Source organism: Podarcis filfolensis, assembly GCF_964270895.1.
Source record: "Podarcis filfolensis genome assembly, chromosome: 17".
Classification (NCBI taxonomy): domain Eukaryota; kingdom Metazoa; phylum Chordata; class Lepidosauria; order Squamata; family Lacertidae; genus Podarcis; species Podarcis filfolensis.
The window spans coordinates 14,848,473-14,869,173 of NC_139621.1; the positions used below are offsets into that span (position 1 = coordinate 14,848,473).

At 44.2% G+C, this 20,701-nt stretch overlaps 1 protein-coding gene and 1 long non-coding RNA gene across 2 annotated transcripts in view; one reads left to right on the forward strand and one right to left on the reverse strand.

The window, feature by feature from the left end:
- Positions 1-20,701, forward strand: part of LOC310753144 — a 356,996-nt gene that overhangs the window by 259,504 nt on the left and 76,791 nt on the right. The window contains exon 2 of the long non-coding RNA XR_014543227.1: positions 17,906-18,007. This is a non-coding gene — a long non-coding RNA (uncharacterized lncRNA). The remainder of the gene's footprint in view (positions 1-17,905; positions 18,008-20,701) is intronic.
- ADAMTSL1 (ADAMTS like 1) overlaps positions 1-20,701 on the reverse strand; it is a 257,528-nt gene that overhangs the window by 93,649 nt on the left and 143,178 nt on the right. The window contains exons 14-15 of the mRNA XM_083592741.1: positions 15,341-15,642; positions 4,574-4,703 (exon numbers count right to left, since the gene is read on the reverse strand). Coding sequence (XP_083448867.1) covers positions 4,574-4,703; positions 15,341-15,642 — 432 coding nt within the window. The remainder of the gene's footprint in view (positions 1-4,573; positions 4,704-15,340; positions 15,643-20,701) is intronic.

A 20,701-nucleotide genomic window follows, 5' to 3' on the forward strand; every position in this document is an offset into this window, starting at 1 on the left:
GTCAAGCCAACCTCAGACCGTCCAAGTGTCGGAATTCAAGCCCATATCATGAGAAACTGGCAACAATCCCAGGCACCCGGCTTGATTCCCTGTTGACCTCCCTGGCTGCATTCCCCAGCAGGCGCAGGCAAGGTCTCGATAGGCGATTCTTCTCAAACGTGAGAAGAACACACCCCCTCTTTCCTGCCCCCCCCGGCAGGGGAAAGAGATAGACAGAAATGTATTTACATGCTTTTATTTCTGTCTTTGCAGCGTTACAAAAAACATGACTGCTCTCTTCAAACTCCAGCAGTGTAGTGACAAAAACTTCCTGTACTTCCAGGACAGGAATAAACGGAAGAGCTCATATTACACTCTGAGCTAATTCCGGTGCTTCACACTGTGAATTGACTGTCCCTCTGTTTCCCACGGACAGTCCCAACATTCCCATCATGTTTACTTTTCAAGCTAGGACTTTGCAGCAGCATTGCTTCAATATCGTAACACCAAGTGCCCCTATTTCTCAGGGATAGACCCAGATTTACAGAAACTGACCTGGTTTCTGCTTTGATCCCAGAATGTCCTGCTTTTCCTTAGGATGTCCCTATTTTGATCGGAGAAATGTTGGAGGGTATAGAGTTATGTGACACCCGAGATAAGGAGATAAGTAGCTATAAAACCTTTAGAAGACATCTGAAGGAAGCCCTGTATGGGGAAGTTTTTTTAAAATGTTTAATGTTTTATTATAAATTAAAAAATTGTCCAGTAGCACCTTAAAGACCAACTAAGTTTGTTCTGGGTATGAGCTTTCGTGTGCATGCACACTTCTTCAGATACCATGCACACGAAAGCTTATACCCAGAACAAACTTGGTTGGTCTCTAAGGGGCTACTGGACAATTTTTTAATTTTTTAATTTATTTCGACTGCATCAGACCAACATGGCTACCTACCTGAGTGTTTTATTATGTTTTTATATATGTTGGAAGCTGCCCAGGGTTGCTGGGGCAACCCAGTCAGGTGGGCAGGGTATAAATAATAAAATGATGATGATGATGGAATAGGACACCTGCCAATCCACCTGCCATTTTACTTGCAACCAGCTGCGGTGGGGGAGGGGCGCTCTGCTTCTCATTGGCTCTGGTTCCAACTAATGCTGGTTCTTTGCCCTCCCAGTTCCAGTCGGCACCAGTCACCACTGGCTTCATATCTATGTACATAATGCTGTGTCTATTAGCCAACTGTTAAGAGAAAATACTTGATAAATAGTCCATGTTTTCTCATAGCTTTCTCTTGATAAATCAGAGGAGAACGGGGGAAAGTCTCAATTTTGCAGACACAAGCAACCAGAACCACAAAAAAACCCCTTGCTTTAAGAATAAGGAACTGATGTTCCCCAACACAAATCAGTCTTATAATGGAGGAGGTCAGGTGTTTACTACTCTGGGGTTGACCTTGTCAGAGTTCTGAGATTTATCAGTCCTGTCCTGGAATTATCAAACTGCTGTTGCAGACTCTTTCTCCCTGTTCTCAGAAGAACCATAAAGTTTGAGAAAGAGCTGTGTATAGAAGGGAAATCTTTCCTTTCCCCCCTTTTTGCCGTTCCTGGAACTTTGTGAGCTGTTTCCCCCCGTGTGTGCCTGTTCTCTGCTATTCAGTTATTTGCACAGGAATAAACGTTTAGTTCTGAAAGTATGTTAAGAACAAAGCGACAGAAATTGACTGGAATTTCCTTCATTTTCATCCATCTGGCTTTCATTGCCTGCTCCTCTTTCCTCCTACTCACCCACCACCCACCCAAATCTCTTTAGCACATGCTGACCAAGATGCAGGGGGGATATTTTAAAAAATAATAATAATTCATAACACCCACCATGGAAATCTTTCATGCACTTGGTAGCACTCCCTGTCTTTCCAAAGACTACTCATGCTTTCACAGTTGTCAAGAAACAAGATTATGTTATAAGCCATGCATTTAAGAAAGGTGTCAAATGCTCCTTATATTAAGTTAATGTGCCTTTTTACAGAACTATAAAGATTCAAGGGACAGCTCTTATTTCAAAAGGCAGCTCCGGTTAAGTTGTGCGGACAACACAAGAAACTCTAAAAATCTTTTGAGGGTGCAACTGAAATCCCTGATCTGCCATGCTAGGATGGTGATGGGTGTCCTAGACTAGAACAGCCTTATCTTCTGCTGCCATTGACTTCCCTCTTCCACCCACCAAAAGTACAGGCAGAGCTGGAATTACCACTGGTGGTCCCAAACCCAGTTGCAACTTTCCTTGGTGTAACCCTCCTAGGGTATGAACTCACCAAAGTACCCCCTTAGAGTGCTTCAAAAATCCAAGCGAGTGGAATAATATGTTTCTGGTCAGTACAAATTCCTCTTCTGCTGAAGAGGGAAATTGTTTCAGTTTCATTGATGGCATGCTTTAGCTTATGAAGTCATCTGCCAGAGATGCTTCAGAAAGAGAATATCCTATCTCAAGGGGAAGGGGATTTATCTGTTGACCGCCTGCAGGTAATCCTCTCTGCATTGATGCATCTGCAAAGGGACCTCTGAGCATATGCCAGTACTGTGCACAGGATTCTGGGGTTCAGAGGTGTACAGTAAATTAATGTGAGCCTAGAATGCACCCAACAACATTTGCTTCTAGGGAAAGTTGAAGAAATCCAAGAGTTCCTTGAAATGCAGCTTGTAAGACACTGGATCAGAACATTCATTGCCTCATTTCTAGGACAAGGAAACTATGATTCTACAGGTTACTCCTGACTTGCAGGAAATGCAGCATTAGTAGATATATGGCCGAAAGATATCCATGTGGTAACATGAGAATCAGATGCATGCCTCACCCAGCAATTGTCTGAATTTTTTAAAAAACCAAATGCCTGTGCGAACTTTTCACGTGTTGACAATTTCACACACTATGTGGAATTTGCAGCAGAAAATAATAATTATATGGGGAAGGGAGGTATGTGTTGGGAAAATGTCCAGGAGCTTTAGAAAATGGTGGTTCCTGTGTATTTTCACAAGCGCATCCCTTCTCCACATGTTACTGTGGTCTCAATAGGGAGACACACTAGTTGGTTTGCTATTGAATATATATTGATCCAATTTTGTTGCGGCCCATTTAAGGGATCACAGAAGACGTAAATCAGATTGCTGAACCAACCTCTCAGCATAAGTTGAAGCCGACACCTGCATAATGCTCTTACGTTTAAATACATTTAACTCCACAAGCGTCCTATATTAAGCAGGCCTCTGAGTTCTCACACTCAAATGTTCTCTGTTTCAAAAAGAACCCAAGAAAGTGACAAAGCAAGTAAAAGCAGGACTGTTTTCCTTGCCCCTATTTCTTCCCACTTTTCCTTTCAACTGGGGAGACCAGCCAATACGGTACTGAAGATACCAAGGTTGAGCACTTGGTAGGAAAGGAAAACATTCTTGGCAAATCCTGGGAACTGCAACTTACCCCTCACAAAGCTATCCTTTCCAGCAAGCTTCATTGAACTATAGTTCCCAAGATTATCTAGGAGTGGGTGGGTGCTTTAAATGTATGTTATGTATGCAGCCCCTGGCTCAAATGTACACTTGGCTGCAATGTTTGCTGGCTAACTTAGGGCTGAGAGAGAACTGTGTCTGAAATCTTGTAGGGCCATTGCTAGAGAGTGTCAATGATACTGAGCTACCAATGATCTTACTCAGTATAAGGCAGCCTCCTCTGCAAGCCTACAGCGTTTAAGGCACAGGCAGATGGGCAGGCAGGAAAATGAGTGAGGCCTCTGGCAAGGAAATAGATGAGAGGGCTTGCTTTGGAATCCACCCTAAATTCGCTGGAATTTCTGAGCCCCCAGCTACCTACATACTAACAACCCTGAATAGATTCAGGTGAAATAATTCAATCATAAATCAGTGATACATGCCAGCATAAAGTAAAGGGACCCCTGACCATTAGGTCCAGTCGTGGCCGACTCTGGGGTTGCGGCGCTCATCTCGCTTTATTCGCCAATGGAGCCGGCATACAGCTTCCGGGTCATGTGGCCAGCATGACTGAGCCACTTCTGGCGAACCAGAGCAGCGCACGGAAACGCCGTTTATCTTCCCGCCGGAGTGTAGTATTTATCTACTTGCACTTTGACGTGCTTTCGAACTGCTAGGTGGGCAGGAGCAGGGACCGAGCAACGGGAGCTCACCCCGTCACAGGGATTCGAACCATCGACCTTCTGATCGGCAAGTCCTAGGCTCTGTGGTTTAACCCACAGTGCCACCCGCGTCCCATATCCCATATGTTGTCCCAATTTTTCTAAATTCAGTGGCCCACCTCAAATACTATTTGGTATAGGAAAAAAATAGTTTCAGGACACTGTAGATCAACAGTTCTTCTTCTTCTTCTTCTTCTTCTATATAGCGACTGGATAGCTCAGTCGGCAGAGGGTTGTGGGTTCAAGCCACACGCTGGGCAAAAAAGATTCCTGCATTGAAGAGGGTTGGAATAGATGACCTCAGGGGTCCCTTCCAACTCTACAATTCTGAGACATTATGATTCTGTGACTTCTATATGCCTAACTGAAGAAAAGAGCAAAGAGCAGCCTACCTTGGGGGACAAGGCTCCAGGTTACAAGCTTTCAGCAACTGTGGGGGACGCCGGCTGCTCACACATAGATTTTCATCTGCAAACTCTCTTGTCTGTTTATTCAGGCAAGCCACTACTGCCTCTTGAACACCTGCAAACACACAGACATACACACACACAATCACGACAAAATAAAATTTAATGTAACAGAATCAGGGCGGAAAAATCACAGTCAGCGCCAGGAGAGCAAAGTGCGGACATGGCATCGGCAGGGGTCCTTCTGAGTTGTTGTGGAGTTCATTGCCTCCGGGAGATGAATCTGATACTCCTTGCTGTCGACAGGGCAGGATCACACCATGCTGCCACCCATGGAACAGGAAGGGAAAGCATAGTGTCAGATGTTGGGAGATCTGTTCCTTGTTACATCCTGTACCTGTATCAGGGTTGCAAAGGAACTGGAATTTCTTCACTGGCAAGCGGCAAATAAAAAAACAAAACAACCCCCACAGCTTTCAAATTCTTTTCTGATTAAGAAAACATCTCAATCTATTCACATTACAGTTCTTGGTTTACTCAGTTCAGTTCAGTTCTGCAAAGAAACACAGCTATGGAACCATTACCTGCTGCTGCTGAAAGTGGCTGCCCACACACTTTTTAAAGTTTTTAGCTACAGAGCAAAGCACCGGTCTGTGCATCAGGCGACACCAACAGCAGCATGGCCCTGTTCTCAGAACACCTGGAATAAGGCGCAGGTATTGGAAATTCAGGTTCTAAGCCTATCTGCACAAACTAAGGTCCGGTAAATCATCATCACCTTTTACTGGCAACACATACAAACATGCAAAACAAATCAATACAGAATTACCACTTCCCTCAGTGGCACAAAACATTTGTTAAAAGAAAGGAGGCAGAGCAGTCTATTGTCACATCTCTTGGTCTCCAGGGAGATCAGACGTCTGCAGTGTATTTCGACGACAAAAAACGAAATTCCAATCTTTAAAAAGGGTGATAAAAAGCTGCCATCGAACTTTCGGCCAATAAGTCTATTGTCAAACATCGGGAAAGGTCCAGTAAATGCGGGTGTAAGCGGAACTTTGTTCCACCAAGCTAAATGGAACTGAAATGGCTCAGGGATAATATCTCCTAACAATGTTGTTACATTCCAACTACAACTATAAGACCAATGCAAAAAAGAAGAAGTTTTTTAAAATCCTATTTACAAAAATTAAATTCACAGTGCAACGCTGTACCTGTCTTCACAACTGAGTTCAATAGGGTTTCCCTTCAGATAACCAGACATAGGGCCAAACCAGGCACTTTCATTCTGCAGTGAGCAGCTATGTTATTTAATTTTTATGGTGGGGGAACTTCTCTTCAGAGCCACAGCACTTGGGAAAGGAAGGTTTAACACACCCTGCAAACATGAATATTGTGAGGGGTCTGTGTGTGTGTGTGTGTGTGTGTGTGAGAGAGAGAGAGAGAGAGAGAGAGAGAGAGAGAGAGAGAGAGAGAGAGGACACTTCCTAACTATTATTATGCAGTGGCGCCCGCCCTGTGGAACGCCCTTCCAGCAGATGTCAAAGCGATAAACAACTACCTGACATTCAGAAGACATCTTAAGGCAGCCCTGTTCAGGGAAGTTTTTAACATGTGATATTTTAGTGTATTTTTGGTTTCTGTGGAAGCCGCCCAGAGTGGCTGGGGAGGCCCAGCCAGATGGGCGGGGTATAAATAATAAATTATTATTATTATTATTATTATTATTATTATTATTATTATTATTATTATTATTATTACAGCCCTTTCCATAGGAGATATAGATGACAGATAGATAGATATTTCCAGCTAGTGTGGTTCTGTATACAGTTCTGAAAAGCTACTGATAGTGCAGAACTCAGAATCTCAGAACTCAGGGCAAGTTAAGAATCCCCAAACTATCATTCTGCCCCGTCCGCAAACAGGTTTTGCAGCACATGTTGAGATTTCCCGCACATTTGCATAAGCAATGCCAGAAAAAGGCCGTGACAAGTGTAAGGCATCCGTTGCCTATGTCTTGGCATCCACAAAGCACACACAAATGCTGGGCCAGATATGTTAATTAAGTGAAGCTAAAATATGCAAATTAACTGCAGCCCTCTAATATGTTTCCAGTGTTGCTCTCGGTGTGTTGACATAAAGTAGCCTGCCCCAGGCCTCAGGAAACCAGATGCAAGGCATTGTTTTCTCTGTGATGCGAGGCGAATGGGCCGCCTTCGCCCATGTGGCTAGACTGTCTCTGGGTAATTCAGGGGTCATCCAGTTGTGATTACATGGCTTTATGGGATGGCAATGTTTAGCTTAGACGAAACCTTTGGCATCACCTCCACCACAACAGTAAAAGCAGCAGCAATGTAGAGGTTCACCCACCAAAGCACCAAACTCTTTTGAAGATGACAGCATATTTACAAAAGCATCAGGCAAGCCTGAGAAGCCATGCTGAATGAGCAAAAACAACACTGCCACATGCATGGAAGCTACAATGCCTTGATTTATTTTTGTTTTTAACGCCAAAGCTTAAAAAGAAACACACTGCCTCTTTTTATAGTGATGAATCAAAGCACTGCTCTTCAAAACGCTCCTTTGCTTTTCATCAGAGTCACAGAGCTGTGAGCACCAGCAGCCCTTGCCTGGTTTTATTCCCTATGGGCCGCTCGCCGGATAATGCAAAGCACTATCGCACCATTGCACCAACAGCACCTTACTCTGAGCTGCAATGTTTGCCCATAAACATGGGCAGGTATGCACGGGCAATGCAAAAAAATCTAGTCTCCCTACATAAACAGCAGGGAAAGGTGCAAGGGACTAGAAGCAGAATGAGATCCGAGCTTCAGGGAACTCCATGCACTACATTTTTAGGTGTCTTTCTGTGGTGGCCACCAACAAACTGACACCTAGGAGGAAACGCAGCTCCAAAAGGAAGGGCAAAAGAGGACAACCATTTGCATGAAATATGCATATTGGCACCTGTCTGTCTCGTGAGACAATGGAGGAATGTGCCTAGGTCAAGCTGTTGGAAGGTAGCTGTGCCTGCTGTGGCTGTAGAGACTAATACAGGAGAGACATGTTTTGTTGCAGCTGGGGCAGAGGAAGGTGTCCAGTTGTGCTGCTGCAGATGCACCATGATGCTGCTTCTCTCTGCACTCCTCCCAGTGGTTGTTCCTCCTCTGGTCACTGGTATGGATACATGATTTGACTGCCTGTGTCCAGGCACTGCAGTCTTCTGCAAGGGATTCCCACATGGTAGTGCTGATGTTGCCAGCCTTCATGTCATGTCTGCAGGCATATCCGTAATGCTGAGTTAGTCTGCCAATTGACCTGGTGCTAGAAGCCAGCTCCCCGTGGAGCATGTACTTGGGGTTCCTGCCATCTTCCATTCTGTGGACATTGTCACAGTCCGGTTCACGGGAGATCAAAGTCCCTGCTGGGGACATCGGGACCTGGGGCAAGATAGCGGGGTGGGAGCAGGAACGGGAGTCCAGAAGCCAGGAGTCAGAAAGCCAAGAGTCCGAGGGTCAGAGAGCCGGGAGTCAAGAAGCCAATGGTCTGAGGGTCAGGAAGCAAGGAGTCATGAAGTCAAGGGTCCGAGGTTCAAGAAGCAAGGAGTCACGAAGTCAAGGGTCCAAGGATCAAGAAGTCAGGGGTCTGAGGGTCAGGAAGCAAGGAGTCACGAAGGCAAGGGTCTGAGGGTCAGGAAGCAAGGAGTCAATGAGCCAAACGCAGCAAGGAGTCACGAAGGCAAGGGTCTGAGGGTCAGGAAGCAAGGAGTCAATGAGCCAAACGCAGCAAGGCAGAAACCGTGTTGCTGTGGCAAACAGCCGAAGAGAAATGCTGACCTTATATCCCTTCCCGGCTCTTGCCACCAGGTGCTGTGAGTTACCAATTGTTCTCACCTGTGTGGCCGTGCCTTGCCTCCTCGGAACAAACTTAGGAAGGCCCCAGTCCTGCAAAGTCCTATTGGTCACAGGGCCTGGCTCCTGCACGCACACCTGACAGATATGACCAAGACAGCGTAGATGTCACTGAGACAGAAGTGCAGATGTGCTGGGGATGTTGACTTGGGGAAGCACATCTTTGTTTGGAATTCTGTACTGCCGTGTGATGCCCAAAATCTTCCTGACGCAGTGCATGTGGAAGGCGTTGAGGTGTCACTCCTGGTGGGTGTAAGTTGACCATGAAAGCCTGGTAGACCTTCATCTTGGTATTGCTCATTACGTTCTCCCAGACCCTTTTGGAGAGGCGACCCATTGCTGCAGCTGCCTTTCCAACCCACTTGTCCAGCTCAGCATATGCATATGCTAAACATAAATCAACTACAGCTGATCATGATGTGAACACATGACCGTTGTGCTTGCCGTCTAGAAACTAAAGATTGATGGGCAATTTGAAGGTCACCACTCTCCCTTCTTAGGATTTGACTCAGAAAGCCCTTCTTCAGACTAAGGATGCTTTCAAATAGAGGACTTTCCTCCTTAAAGTATCATCATCATCATCATCATCATCATCATCATCATCATCATCATTTGTATACAACCCTTCACCCAAAGATCTCAGGGCAGTTCACAGTAGGATATGTGATTACCAGATATACACTTAAAATTGTAAAGTGTGAATGCAACAGACACATGCTTGCAAACACGAAACACTTTTGTAATAAACTTAATTTCTCTTATCTCTAATATCTTAATCTGTGCCCTGTAGACTACAACTCCCATCAGCCGCAGCCAGTATGGTCAATAGTCAGGAGTGATGGGAGTTGCAGCCGAAAGCTCTGGAAAGCACAAGTGTGGGGAAGGGTTAGAGGCAGCACTGGAGAAAATCCAGGGTGGTTTTTTGCACAGGCTCACTGCGGACGGTAAGGTCTATGAGAGTGAAGAACAAGATATGGTGAGGATACACTCAAAGGTGTGGTAATAATGGGAGATGCTATTATTAAAGCAGCCATCTTCCTAACAAGTTCACAGTGACAGGCTGAAGCCCATGGTGATGAGGTTATTGTCTCGTTTGTCATTACGTTACACATTTTTGTGTTTTCGTACTGTAAAACGCCAAGTGGTTATAAAATGGAAGTTTCAGATCACAATTCATCCGTCACAGCAGCCGAAAACCACCTTAGCAACTCCAGTCTGCCGTAGTTACGAACGTTTTCAAGCAGACTTCCTTGTGCATTCATAATGAATTCCGAACTAAACCAATGAACTCTTGTGTCCATTCATTTCAAGAGGAAGACAGGTTTTTTTGAAGCATCCTCTGACCTCAGACCATTCTCTGGCAGAAAGCACTGCTCTGAACTATGTGCTCCTTTATGTTTTTTTAGAAATGATAGGTGAGCCCATATTCTCCCTTGTCCTCAGGGAAAACTAGAAAGTGGCAGGAAGAGATAAGTAAAGGTGGGGAACTCCTATATGAAATGGCAACAGTGCATTTCCATTCTAAAAATCATTTGCTTGTGTTTCAGACATTTTTCAATAGCAAGTAAAACATTCGAGATGCAGCACAGAACCAAGTAGCATGATAGTGATTTGTCCCTCTTGGAATTTTAGGATTACATCTTGCAGCTTCCAACACAGATGTATTCAGAAACTGGAAAATATATATATAACGAAGAAGCTGTACATTCCTTTCTAATGAGAAAATAAGCTGCTCAAAATGGGACGCAGAAAAGCCCTGGGCTTTCCACTTTCCAGGGTATTTGAGGCTCGAGTTTTAAAAATTATTGCTCACAATTTTAACATAATGAAGCTGGGTTTGTTTTTCCTTGAAAATCCCTGAAGTTTATGGCTGGGAAATTAAACTGCTACACGGAGCAAGGGGAGGACATGAATCTAAGTAGCTTTCAGTTCACTTTCAATATACCATCAAATAGGATTTGCTGTGTTTATATCTACCAGAATAGCATAATTGTTACATGATACTTGATGACAGCAGTGGAAGACGCAGCCACTTCATGAAGACTAAATTGTTAACTGGTTCCTTCTGGCTGCTACTCCTTCGAGGGTGAAGGGCTACTTCTGCATGAATCAAATTTCATCTCCAGAGAGCACAAGAACAATAAAATTAACTTGATCTGTCATGCAACTGTGGAAACAAAATGATTATTTGGAACCTATTTATTCCATTTTAATTTGCTCAACAGAAAACGTTTTCCCCCAAAACATTCTGAATGCCAGTCATTTCGCAATCAATCAGATGGCATTGAATGGATCAAAGAAATGGTTCCTGCTACAGCCACATATTATCAGGTACAATAAATGTAACAAGAAATGCTGCGTTTAAGCCCAAGTTCTCTGTGGCAATGCTGTTCAGCAGACCGAGCGCTGGATGTGAATTTAACTCATGGAAACAAGTGGTTGTCATTCAAAGGTCTTTAATTCCTACAAGCTACTGCGCTTTGATATGGTGTAGGAATGCTGCAATGTAGGGCCCACAATTCTCACAGGGTGTGTTATGGGCCTTCCCAAAGAAGTGTGCGGCAAGCACAACTGCCTCCCAGTTCAGAACAAATGTGGACTGGGTTCAGGAATGAGAGGACAAACATTTCTTTTTCAAAACAAAAATTTTTTTTTCCTTCCAGTAGCACCTTAAAGACCAACTAAGTTAGTTCTTGGTATGAGCTTTCGTGTGCATGCACACTTCTTCAGATACCAGGTATCTTCAGGTATCTGAAGAAGTGTGCATGCACACGAAAGCTCATACCAAGAACTAACTTAGTTGGTCTTTAAGGTGCTACTGGAAGGAAAAAAATTTTTTTGTTTTGACTATGGCAGACCAACACGGCTACCTATCTGTAACATTTCTTTTTCAATCAGTGTATGTCAGAAGCAGAACATCTGCTTGACGAGATGGTTGACAGAAGTGACAGCCAATGATGAAGCTCTCTATTTTAACAGGCTATCTTATTTGAAAAGATGCTGCGGTACTGTGTTGACCTGATCCCTCACTTTTCTAACCTAATGCAAAAAAACCAGCAGCTAGACTGGTGACTAGGAGTTGCTGCTGGGACCATATAACACCGGTCCTGAAAGACCTACATTGACTCCCAGTACATTTCCAAGCACCAACACTCTCACAGTCCGGTTCACGGGCGATTGAAGTCCTGGCAGGGAACGTCAGGACCGGGGGCAAGATGGCAGGGTGGGAGCAGGAATGGGGGTCCAGAAGCCAGGAGTCAGGAGCCAAGAGTCCGAGGGTCAGAGAGCCGGGAGTCAAGAAGCCAAGGGTCCGAGAGTCAGGAAGCAAGGAGTCACAAAGTCAGGGGTCCGATGATCAAGAAGCAGGGAGTCAAGAAGCCGAGGTTCAAAGATCAGGAAGCAAGAAGCCAAACACAGCAAGGCAGGGAGTGTGTTACTGTGGCAAAGAGCTGAAGGGAAATCCTGACCTTATATCCCTTCCCAGCTCTTGCCACCAGGTGCTGTGAGCTACCAATCGGCCTCACCTGTGTGGCCGCACCTTGCCTCTTCAGAACAAACTTAGGAAGGCCCCAGTCCTGCAAAGTCCTATTGGTCACAGGGCCTGGCTCCTGCACGCACTCCTGACAAACATTTTGAAGCCCTAAACCATGGGTCAGCAAACTAAGGCCTGGGGGCTGGATTCAGCCCAATTGCCTTCTGGATCCAGCCCACGGGCAGTCCGGGAATCGCTGCGTGGCTCAGCAGGTGGCAGTGGGTGCCAAGGAGGTCATGGTGGAGCCTCTTTCCTAAATGGGAATGGAACTTCCAGCCCTCATAACCTCTGGTGCAAAATTGACTGTGATAGACCCAGGAGGACTCCCCTGCTCAGCGCCTGAGGGCCCCAATCCTTCCACTCACCACCTGGCCCAGCGCAGGGCCTGATGGGCTCTATAAAGGACTGCTGCCACTGCTGCTGCTGGGCAGAGAGGGCTCCATTTCATTTTTGCTTTTTGTTTAAATTGCTGGGTTTTTTTACCTATATCATTTTAAACTGTGATATTAATGCTGTATTCTTAGTTTTAGATTTAGATTTATGTGGAAATTGTTTCCCATTTGGTTGTGTATTTTTTTGATGTGGTTTATTTATTGTTTATGACTTTTGTAATGATGTAAATCTTGTTATGCTGTAAGCTGCCTCGAGCATTGTTTTTTTAACTGTGGAAAGGTGGCATGTTGTTGTTTAGTTGTGTCCGACTCTTCGTGACCCCATGGACCAGAGCATGCCAGGCACTCCTGTCTTCCACTGCCTCCCGCAGTTTGGTCAAACTCATGCTGGTAGCTTCGAGAACACTGTCCAACCATCTCGTCATCTGTCCCCTTCTCCTTGTGCCCTCCATCTTTCCCAGCATCAGGGTCTTTTCCAAGGAGTCTTCTCTTCTCATGAGGTGGCCAAAGTCTTGGAGCCTCAGCTTCAGGATCTGTCCTTCCAGTGAGCACTCAGGGCTGATTTCCTTCAGAATGGAGAGGTTTGAACTTCTTGCAGTCCATGGTGCTCTCAAGAGTTTCCTCCAGCACAATAATTCAAAAGCATCAATTCTTTGGCGATCAGCCTTCTTTATGGTCCAGCTCTCACTTCCATGGAAAGGTGGCATACAAATAAAAGATGATGATGATGATTCTCCAGCTACCTAATGGTCCATCTCTAGGCATGCACTCATTCCACGCCTGCACTCATTCCACTTTGAGTTTTGACCTGGGTTTGGCACGAAAGACTACACTTGGCGCTTCTTCTCGATTCAAGAAAGCATGTTGACCTGCTTTCAGAGCTCTGTAAATCAGGGTTGCCATACGTCCAGAATTTCCCAGACCCAGCTGGAATACGGCCGTCGGAAACAGTGTTTGGGAGGAAATAGCTGAAATGTCCAGGAAAATCCAGACACATGGCAACCCAGGTTGAAAGTCTAGTTTTTTGTGCAACAACTTTTTTTGGGGTGGGGGTGGCTCATGAACTTTGCCCCCCCAAAGGCTCAACAAGGTTTGTGTCTGGATTTTCACTTTTTGAAATATGGCAACCCTATGTAAATTGTGTATGTGTCGGATTTGAACAACGCTGCAGAGATAAATGCTTTCTGTGCCATTTTTAAACCCATTTCCCTATTTTTACCTGAGAATGAGGTAGTAAGGGAAAACAATGTTTTGCTCTGATAGGGTACGGGATGTGGGATAACCAAAGGAGGGCATGAATAACTATGAAGCATTAGTCACTTCGTGATAAAAATGTTCTTTTTCTATCATGCACAAGTTACTCAGAACCCATGAAATGCAAGCCATTTGTTACAATTCCTGTGTGGAAAAACCCCAGCTTTAGAGGAGCTAAGGAATTTTAGGAACGGGACATTTCTAATGGGCGCGATTTTCATAAGCAATTAGCAGAAAATGACTGAGTAGACCCAAATGGATTAGACACCATGTACATTAAACAATTCTCATAATATGCATAAATGGTGACCCTCCTTAACTTTTAACCTAAGTGCCAAACTTACTAGCTCCAGGCAATCTTTTCGCTGGTTATTTTTGCCATATGTTTTCTCTCTCTCTCCTTTACCCTGCACCGAGATCCAAGCTAATGTCATTTGCTAGTAAAAGCTATCAAAACCAGCTGAGTCTCCAGTAAAGAAATACATATGCAACAGCCCAATGCTTGGGATCCACATGTCTCTGCTTACAAAGCAGAAGTCAGGCAATGCAGAGCTAATGACACCTGATGCTTCCTGACTTAATCTTGCTCTTTAAAAATACGCTTCCCTGGCCCAAATGTAAGTGGTCAGCAGGAAATGTAAACAACCAGACTACTGCATTAGACATATGAAAGACCCCAGCTGTGAATTCTGATACCTTCTAGATCCAAAATGGTATTACATCTGGACTTTATTTTCGATATTTCCCTCACAGAGCCACTCTTCCATTTCAAACAGAGAAAACAGAAGACCGAGGTCTGATTCTCACATTTCGGCTGCCACGGCCGAGCTGGTGGGACCGTCCACACAGTACCCAAAATGTGCAGAAGGTGCTCATTTCAGGGTTATTGATGGATGGACGGAGTCGCTTTATATGCCACATTTATCCACATTTCTCATTAGTCAGCTGTGTGCCTTGTGAAAATCGGCTCTAATCCGCTGAATTGAAAAGCTCGGTTGAACAAAAACCCCTCTTCAGGTTTTCCGCACATCTGATAAGAACTAATTTAGTGGGTAAGGTTGTGTTTTCGCAAGGCACCGCTGTGGAACAATGAGAGTAGCTCTTGGGCAGAGGGAAGGATTAATCAGTACACAATAAGATAAAAATGCGAGTCGGGTGAAAGTGTGGATGCAGTTAGTTCAAATTAAGTCTGATTATAATCAGTGAGGCACGTAAAGGACCCCTGACCGTTAGGTCCAGTCGTGGCGACTCTGGGGTTGCGGTGCTCATCCCACTTTACTGGCTGAGGGAGCCAGCGTACAGCTTCTGGGTCATATGGCCAGCATGACTAAGCCGCTTCTGGCGAACCAGAGCAGCGCACGGAAACACTGTTTACCTTCCTGCCGGAGCGGGACCTATTTATCTACTTGCACTTGATGTGCTTTCGAACTGCTAGGTTGGCAGGAGCAGGGACCAAACAATGGGAGCTCACTCCATCGCGGGGATTCGAACCGCCGACCTTTTGATTGGCAAGCCCTAGGTTCTGTGGTTTAGACCACAGTGCCACCCTCATCCCAAGGCACGTAAGGTAGTCATGACTTAATACCCATCCATTTTTTGCCTGTGGGTAGGCAAAATTTAAAACAGGAAAAACAAACAAGTTGTAAAAAAAATTGCAACTCACCTCCTGCACAAGACTCAGAGCACTCTGTGAAGCCTTCATACTCCCAGTCATGGAGCTCGTCAAAATCCTGCGAGCCACCATAAAACACATCAGCCTCTTCGGGACTATATTCGCTGGTCTCCCCATTGCAAGGGCCACCATAACAAGCTCGTTCAGAGGCTGGTTTGGGCCCTTCACATTCATCAATGGGCAAATCAGCCACAGATTGAGAGAAGGAGAGCAGAACTTGGCACTTCACTAAGCGGACTTGGATTCCGACCCCACAGGTCACGCTGCAGGCAGACCAGGTCTCCGGAATAAACCTACAAGGAAAAGCAAACATAGGAATCATCTCCCTAAGACAGTGGTTTTCAGTCAGGGCACCTTGAATGGTGCATTGCAAGGCAGTAGTTCTCAAGACAAAGTACATAAAATAATACAATACAAATTGAGAAGCAGAGACTAGAGGGTGGGGCAAGGCAGGTGGAAGGAGGCCTTGCCAGACAAAGTCTCTCTCCACACCTCAAGGGAGCTGTGGACTCAAAAAGACGGAAAACCTTTGCTCTAATGCAGGCATAGGCAAACTCGGCCCTCCAGATGTTTTGGGACCACAACTCCCATCATCCATGGCTAACAGTACCGGTGGTCAGGGATAATGGGAATTGTAGTCCCAAAACATCTGGAGGGCTGAGTTTGCCTATGCCTGCTCTAAGGTATCTGGACCTCTCTGCCAGAGATGCCAAAACTGTAACTTGAAACCGATATTATTTGCGAAGTTTGAAGGGCTCCTTCCATTCATGGAAGGGACTCAGGTCCAATGGAAGCTCCTGTTGAAGAAGGCAGGTTTGAAGAGGCTGCATGCAGGGGGAAGGGGAATCAGTGAAAACTGCACCCCCCTTTTTATAGTGTGAGCATCCTGTGAGTGGATTCAACTTTAAGTAAAGAAAGATGGTCCCTTCGCAGTGCGAAGGAAATGGGCCAGATGACTTTAAGGAAAGTCTAGCTTCATAATTTTATAATTCCACAGATTCCTCTTACCAAAAACATGACCGCAAATTAATGCAGGGCAAAATGGCTCTACTATTAAAAAAGCATGTTAAGTTCATGCAGCACACCCTGTTAAATGAAATAATGGAGATGTGCGTAAACCACATGCTCGGAGCAACAGCAGAAAAGAGAAATGTATAGCCTGTAAGGAAACTCTTCTAGGGAATGAAAATTGCTGCATAAACTATAATCTACTCATTATTAATCATTTCACTGTGCACAGTAATTCATAACTGAAAAGCAGGAAATAACATCAGGAAGTTATATTTTTTCCTGCTTCCTAAACAGATACTTTGCATTTTGAGTTATGAGCCTAGTAGGGTAGGTTTATGCTATGTAATAACTTGCTTCAAAGGCATAAAGAGAACCTGTGGAGCTGAGAGCAATAAAACATAGAAGGTTGCCATTAGAAAGTCAACATTTACTAATAACAACCATATTTCTGAGTTTGGTGATAGTGCTACTTTGCTGTGAAATAAATTCTTAATATATGCTTATGAGCTACTCATCAGTGCTAACTTTTCAGTTGCTGTGCATTTCTATTTTTCCTGTAGTACAAAACTGTAAGAGATATATTCCAAGCTCATTTGTCTATTTGGAACGAGCAACACTTGACTAGTCAGAGTTGTGGTAAATCAAAGCGCTACTTGCACAGGGTTACAGCGATAACAGAATTAATATCCTTTGAATTAATATAATCAGGATCACTGTGCTTAGCATGGTCTTGATTATTTGAATCTCAGTGAATTAGCTCAGAACAGAACTTAGCACTCAAATAGTAACAGGATCAAATGGCAGTTCCATACATTGAGCTAATAATCCTATATATTTCTGATGTTCAGGTGATGAGTGCCATTGATTATGCAACTACAATGGCACCACCCACAAATAATTATTACAAAAATTGTAACAATGCAATTATTATCAGTAGACTTGGAGGGGGGAAACTCCATTTGCAGAAGTACTTTTTTTTAAAAAAGAAAACTACTTAAGGTGAAGAAAGAACCCAATGAGGACCAAGCCTACTCAATAGTCACAGAATGTTGACTTTTAGGAACAGAAATGTAAAACAGGTGGGGGGAAAGGGGATGGAATGGGGTGGCTTGAATTTTGGAAAGCGTTTATTCTGGATTGCGACATTTTGTTTCAGGTCCAACTTGCATGCAGAGTGAGGGGAGAGACTTCACCAGGCAAGGACTTCTTCCACCTGCCTTGCTCCACCCTCCAGTCCCTGCTTCTCATTTTGTATCGTATTATTTTATTGTATCATTTTGTATTGTATTGCATTGTATCATATTGCATTGTATCATTTTGTATCGTATTATTATTTTGTATCTGTAGCTTGCCGTTGTTTTACTGATTGAAGTTTAGAAATTACCGTATTTTCCTCTCTATAAGACGCACTAGACCACAAGACCTAGTTTTTGAAGGAGGAAAACAAGAAAAAAAATATTCTGAATCTCAGAAGCCAGAACAGCGAGAGGGATCGCTGCGCAGTGAAAGCAGCAATCCTTCTTGCTGTTCTGGCTTCTGGGATAGCTGCGCAGCCTGCATTCGCTCCATAAGACGCACACACATTTCCCCTTACTTTTTAGGAGGGAAAAAGTGAGTCTTACAGAGCAAAAAAATACGGTATTTATTGTAATTGTTAAGAATGGATTTCTGTTTGGTTTTTTTATATGCTGATATTATTATTCTATACTATTCTAATGACTGTCGAATGTTACTGTATTTGATGTAGGTTGCTTATTTTAAAGCTATGTTTTATTATCACATTTTTGTATTGCATTAGATTGTTATAAGGTGTACATTCTTTGTTTCTTCAGCTTGTAAACTGCCTTGGGTATTGTAAGACAGAAATATGGTATACAAATTAAAAGTGATGATGATGATGATGATATTTTTGCTGCTGGATACATTTGGGACAACAGTCACATTCACGCCCTGCTTGTGAACTTCCTGAGGCATTTGGAAACATATTTGCAAGGCAATTATGATCTTATGTGCAGGAAGCTTTTGAGGAGCAGTGAGTGGGAAGCATTCAAACCCACAGTATTGCTTCTCCTGATGCTTCGGTAGAATAACGCTGGTAGAACAACTCTGGTAGACCTGATCTACACGACTTATGCCCAATTAACCCAAACCATTAGCTATTTATTGCTATGAAATGTGAACTCCCACCCAAACCATTTTGGCTTTCCCAACAGAAACTTGGAACGGTACCCTGGATTTAAGTGCATGCGATAATTAGCAGAAAGATTAATTGCCACATTCTCAATTCTTTCACATTAAATCTCGAATCATCACATTGTTTGTTTGTTTGTAAGAGCTAGGCTATAAAAGCTAGCATGTAGCCTGGACTATAGAAACCAACAACAAAAATTCATTATATCCAGAACTGGATAACCAGGCAAACATCTTACATCTGTAATCAATAAAGTTGTGGTGTGATTTGAATCAAAGAATGTTGTCACGAGTTGTCATTCAAGCACATGCATGTTGCAGGGTCATGATGCCTGGGCATGCAATTTCTTCTGCTCCTTCCACAAGCTCCCCAACTGCCTTGTAATCTTGGGTTACCAGCTAGAGGAGTAAGTGCCTGATATACCCAGTTTTGTTAACAATGCATGTATCTCCAGACCATGGCTAATGCAAAAATAACCATGCCTAGCAAATAAGTTCACAAATCCTTTTTTTCAAAAGCAAACAAATAAGCAATGTCCCTAATTAAAATTAAAATGTAAAATTAAATTCTCAAGTTGCAAAATAAAATGCCAAATCACGCCCCTGTTTGATGTGAAGCTCTGTGCAATCGTTTGACAAACTCTTCTTCCTTCAGGCAGGAAGGTCTGAGTTCTTTTAACTTATAAAAATGAACATGCTTCAAATTCAACATTTGCGGTTAAGGAATATTGCTCCTGAGATAAAGATCGCCTCGTTTATAAAAACAACAATGTAATGGGGCCCTACTATTTTAAACAGATATTAGCAGTGAGAATGTCCACATTTTGTTTTGGCATGGAACAATCACATTCATTTATCGTTAAAATCCTCTAGAGCGAAGTGGGGTGGTTTGTAGTCAAAGCTTTGAGAGAGCAGTGGCAAGAGAAATGGAGAAAGACAAAGGGAAGAAATCGCACAAGTTGATCCAATGCCCTGGCAGCTGAGAGGGAATTTTCCCAACTGTTCCAAAACGCAATGGACAGCAACCATAGGAAATACACCTCCAAAGAGATATTTTGGCCAACAGAAAGCAGTGCAAAAACGAAAGGGGAAAAGTATTCGTAGATAATATCAAGAGCAATATATACATAACTAACATCCTCGCTGACAGCCTCAGATCCTCCAGGGCACCTCTAAGAACCAATTTTCATCTCCTCTTTCATTTAAATATGGAATGTTCAAACGGTTTCAGAGACATCATCTCCTTGCAACCATTTCCAGAGAGGCAGTCATGCGAGCCTTTGCACAGCAAAAAGTCATGGGGCATCCTTGAAGACCAACAAGTTTACTATGAGATAAGGTTTTGTGGATTGCAGTATACATCTTATACTTCATTAGATGCATGCAGTGTTATCCTGAGTTGCTATAATGCTTGTAACAACCTTGCAAAAGAAGTCGGAACCATATATTTTTTTTAAAATTATCTTATTCATTACATCCATATCACGCCGTTCCTCCAAGGAAGTCAAGGTGGTCTTCATAGCTCTCCTCCCCACTGTAACCTCACCACAACTAGGGACAGGCCTGAGGCGTGTAATTGGTTTGTTTCTGTTTTATTATGTATTCCGTGTTTTCATTTTGTATTTCTGTGTTGTGAACTGATCTTCAGATGAAGGGCAGTATACTACCGTATTTTTCGCCCTATAGGACGCACTTTTTCCCCTCCAAAAATGAAGGGGAAATGTGTGTGCGTCCTATGGGGCGAATGCAGGCTTTCGCTGAAGCCTGCAGAGTGAGAGGGGTTGGTGTGCACCGACCCCTTTCGCTCTCCAGGCTTCGCGGACCTCTCCGCAAGCAGCGGGAGCACTCCCACTGCTTGTGGAGAGTTGCCAGCATGCTGAAGCCTGCGCACGCTGAGATCAGCGCGCCCAGGCTTCGCGGACCTCTCCGCAAGCAGCGGGAGCACTCCCACTGCTTGTGGAGAGTTGCCAGCATGCTGAAGCCTGCGCACGCTGAGATCAGCGTGCCCAGGCTTCACGGACCTCTCTGCAAGCAGCGGGAGCGCTCCCGCTGCTTGCGGAGAGTTGCCTGCATGCCGAAGCCTGCACGCGCTGAGATCAGTGCACCCAGGCTTCGCGGACCTCTCCGCAAGCAGTGGGAGAGTTGCCAGCA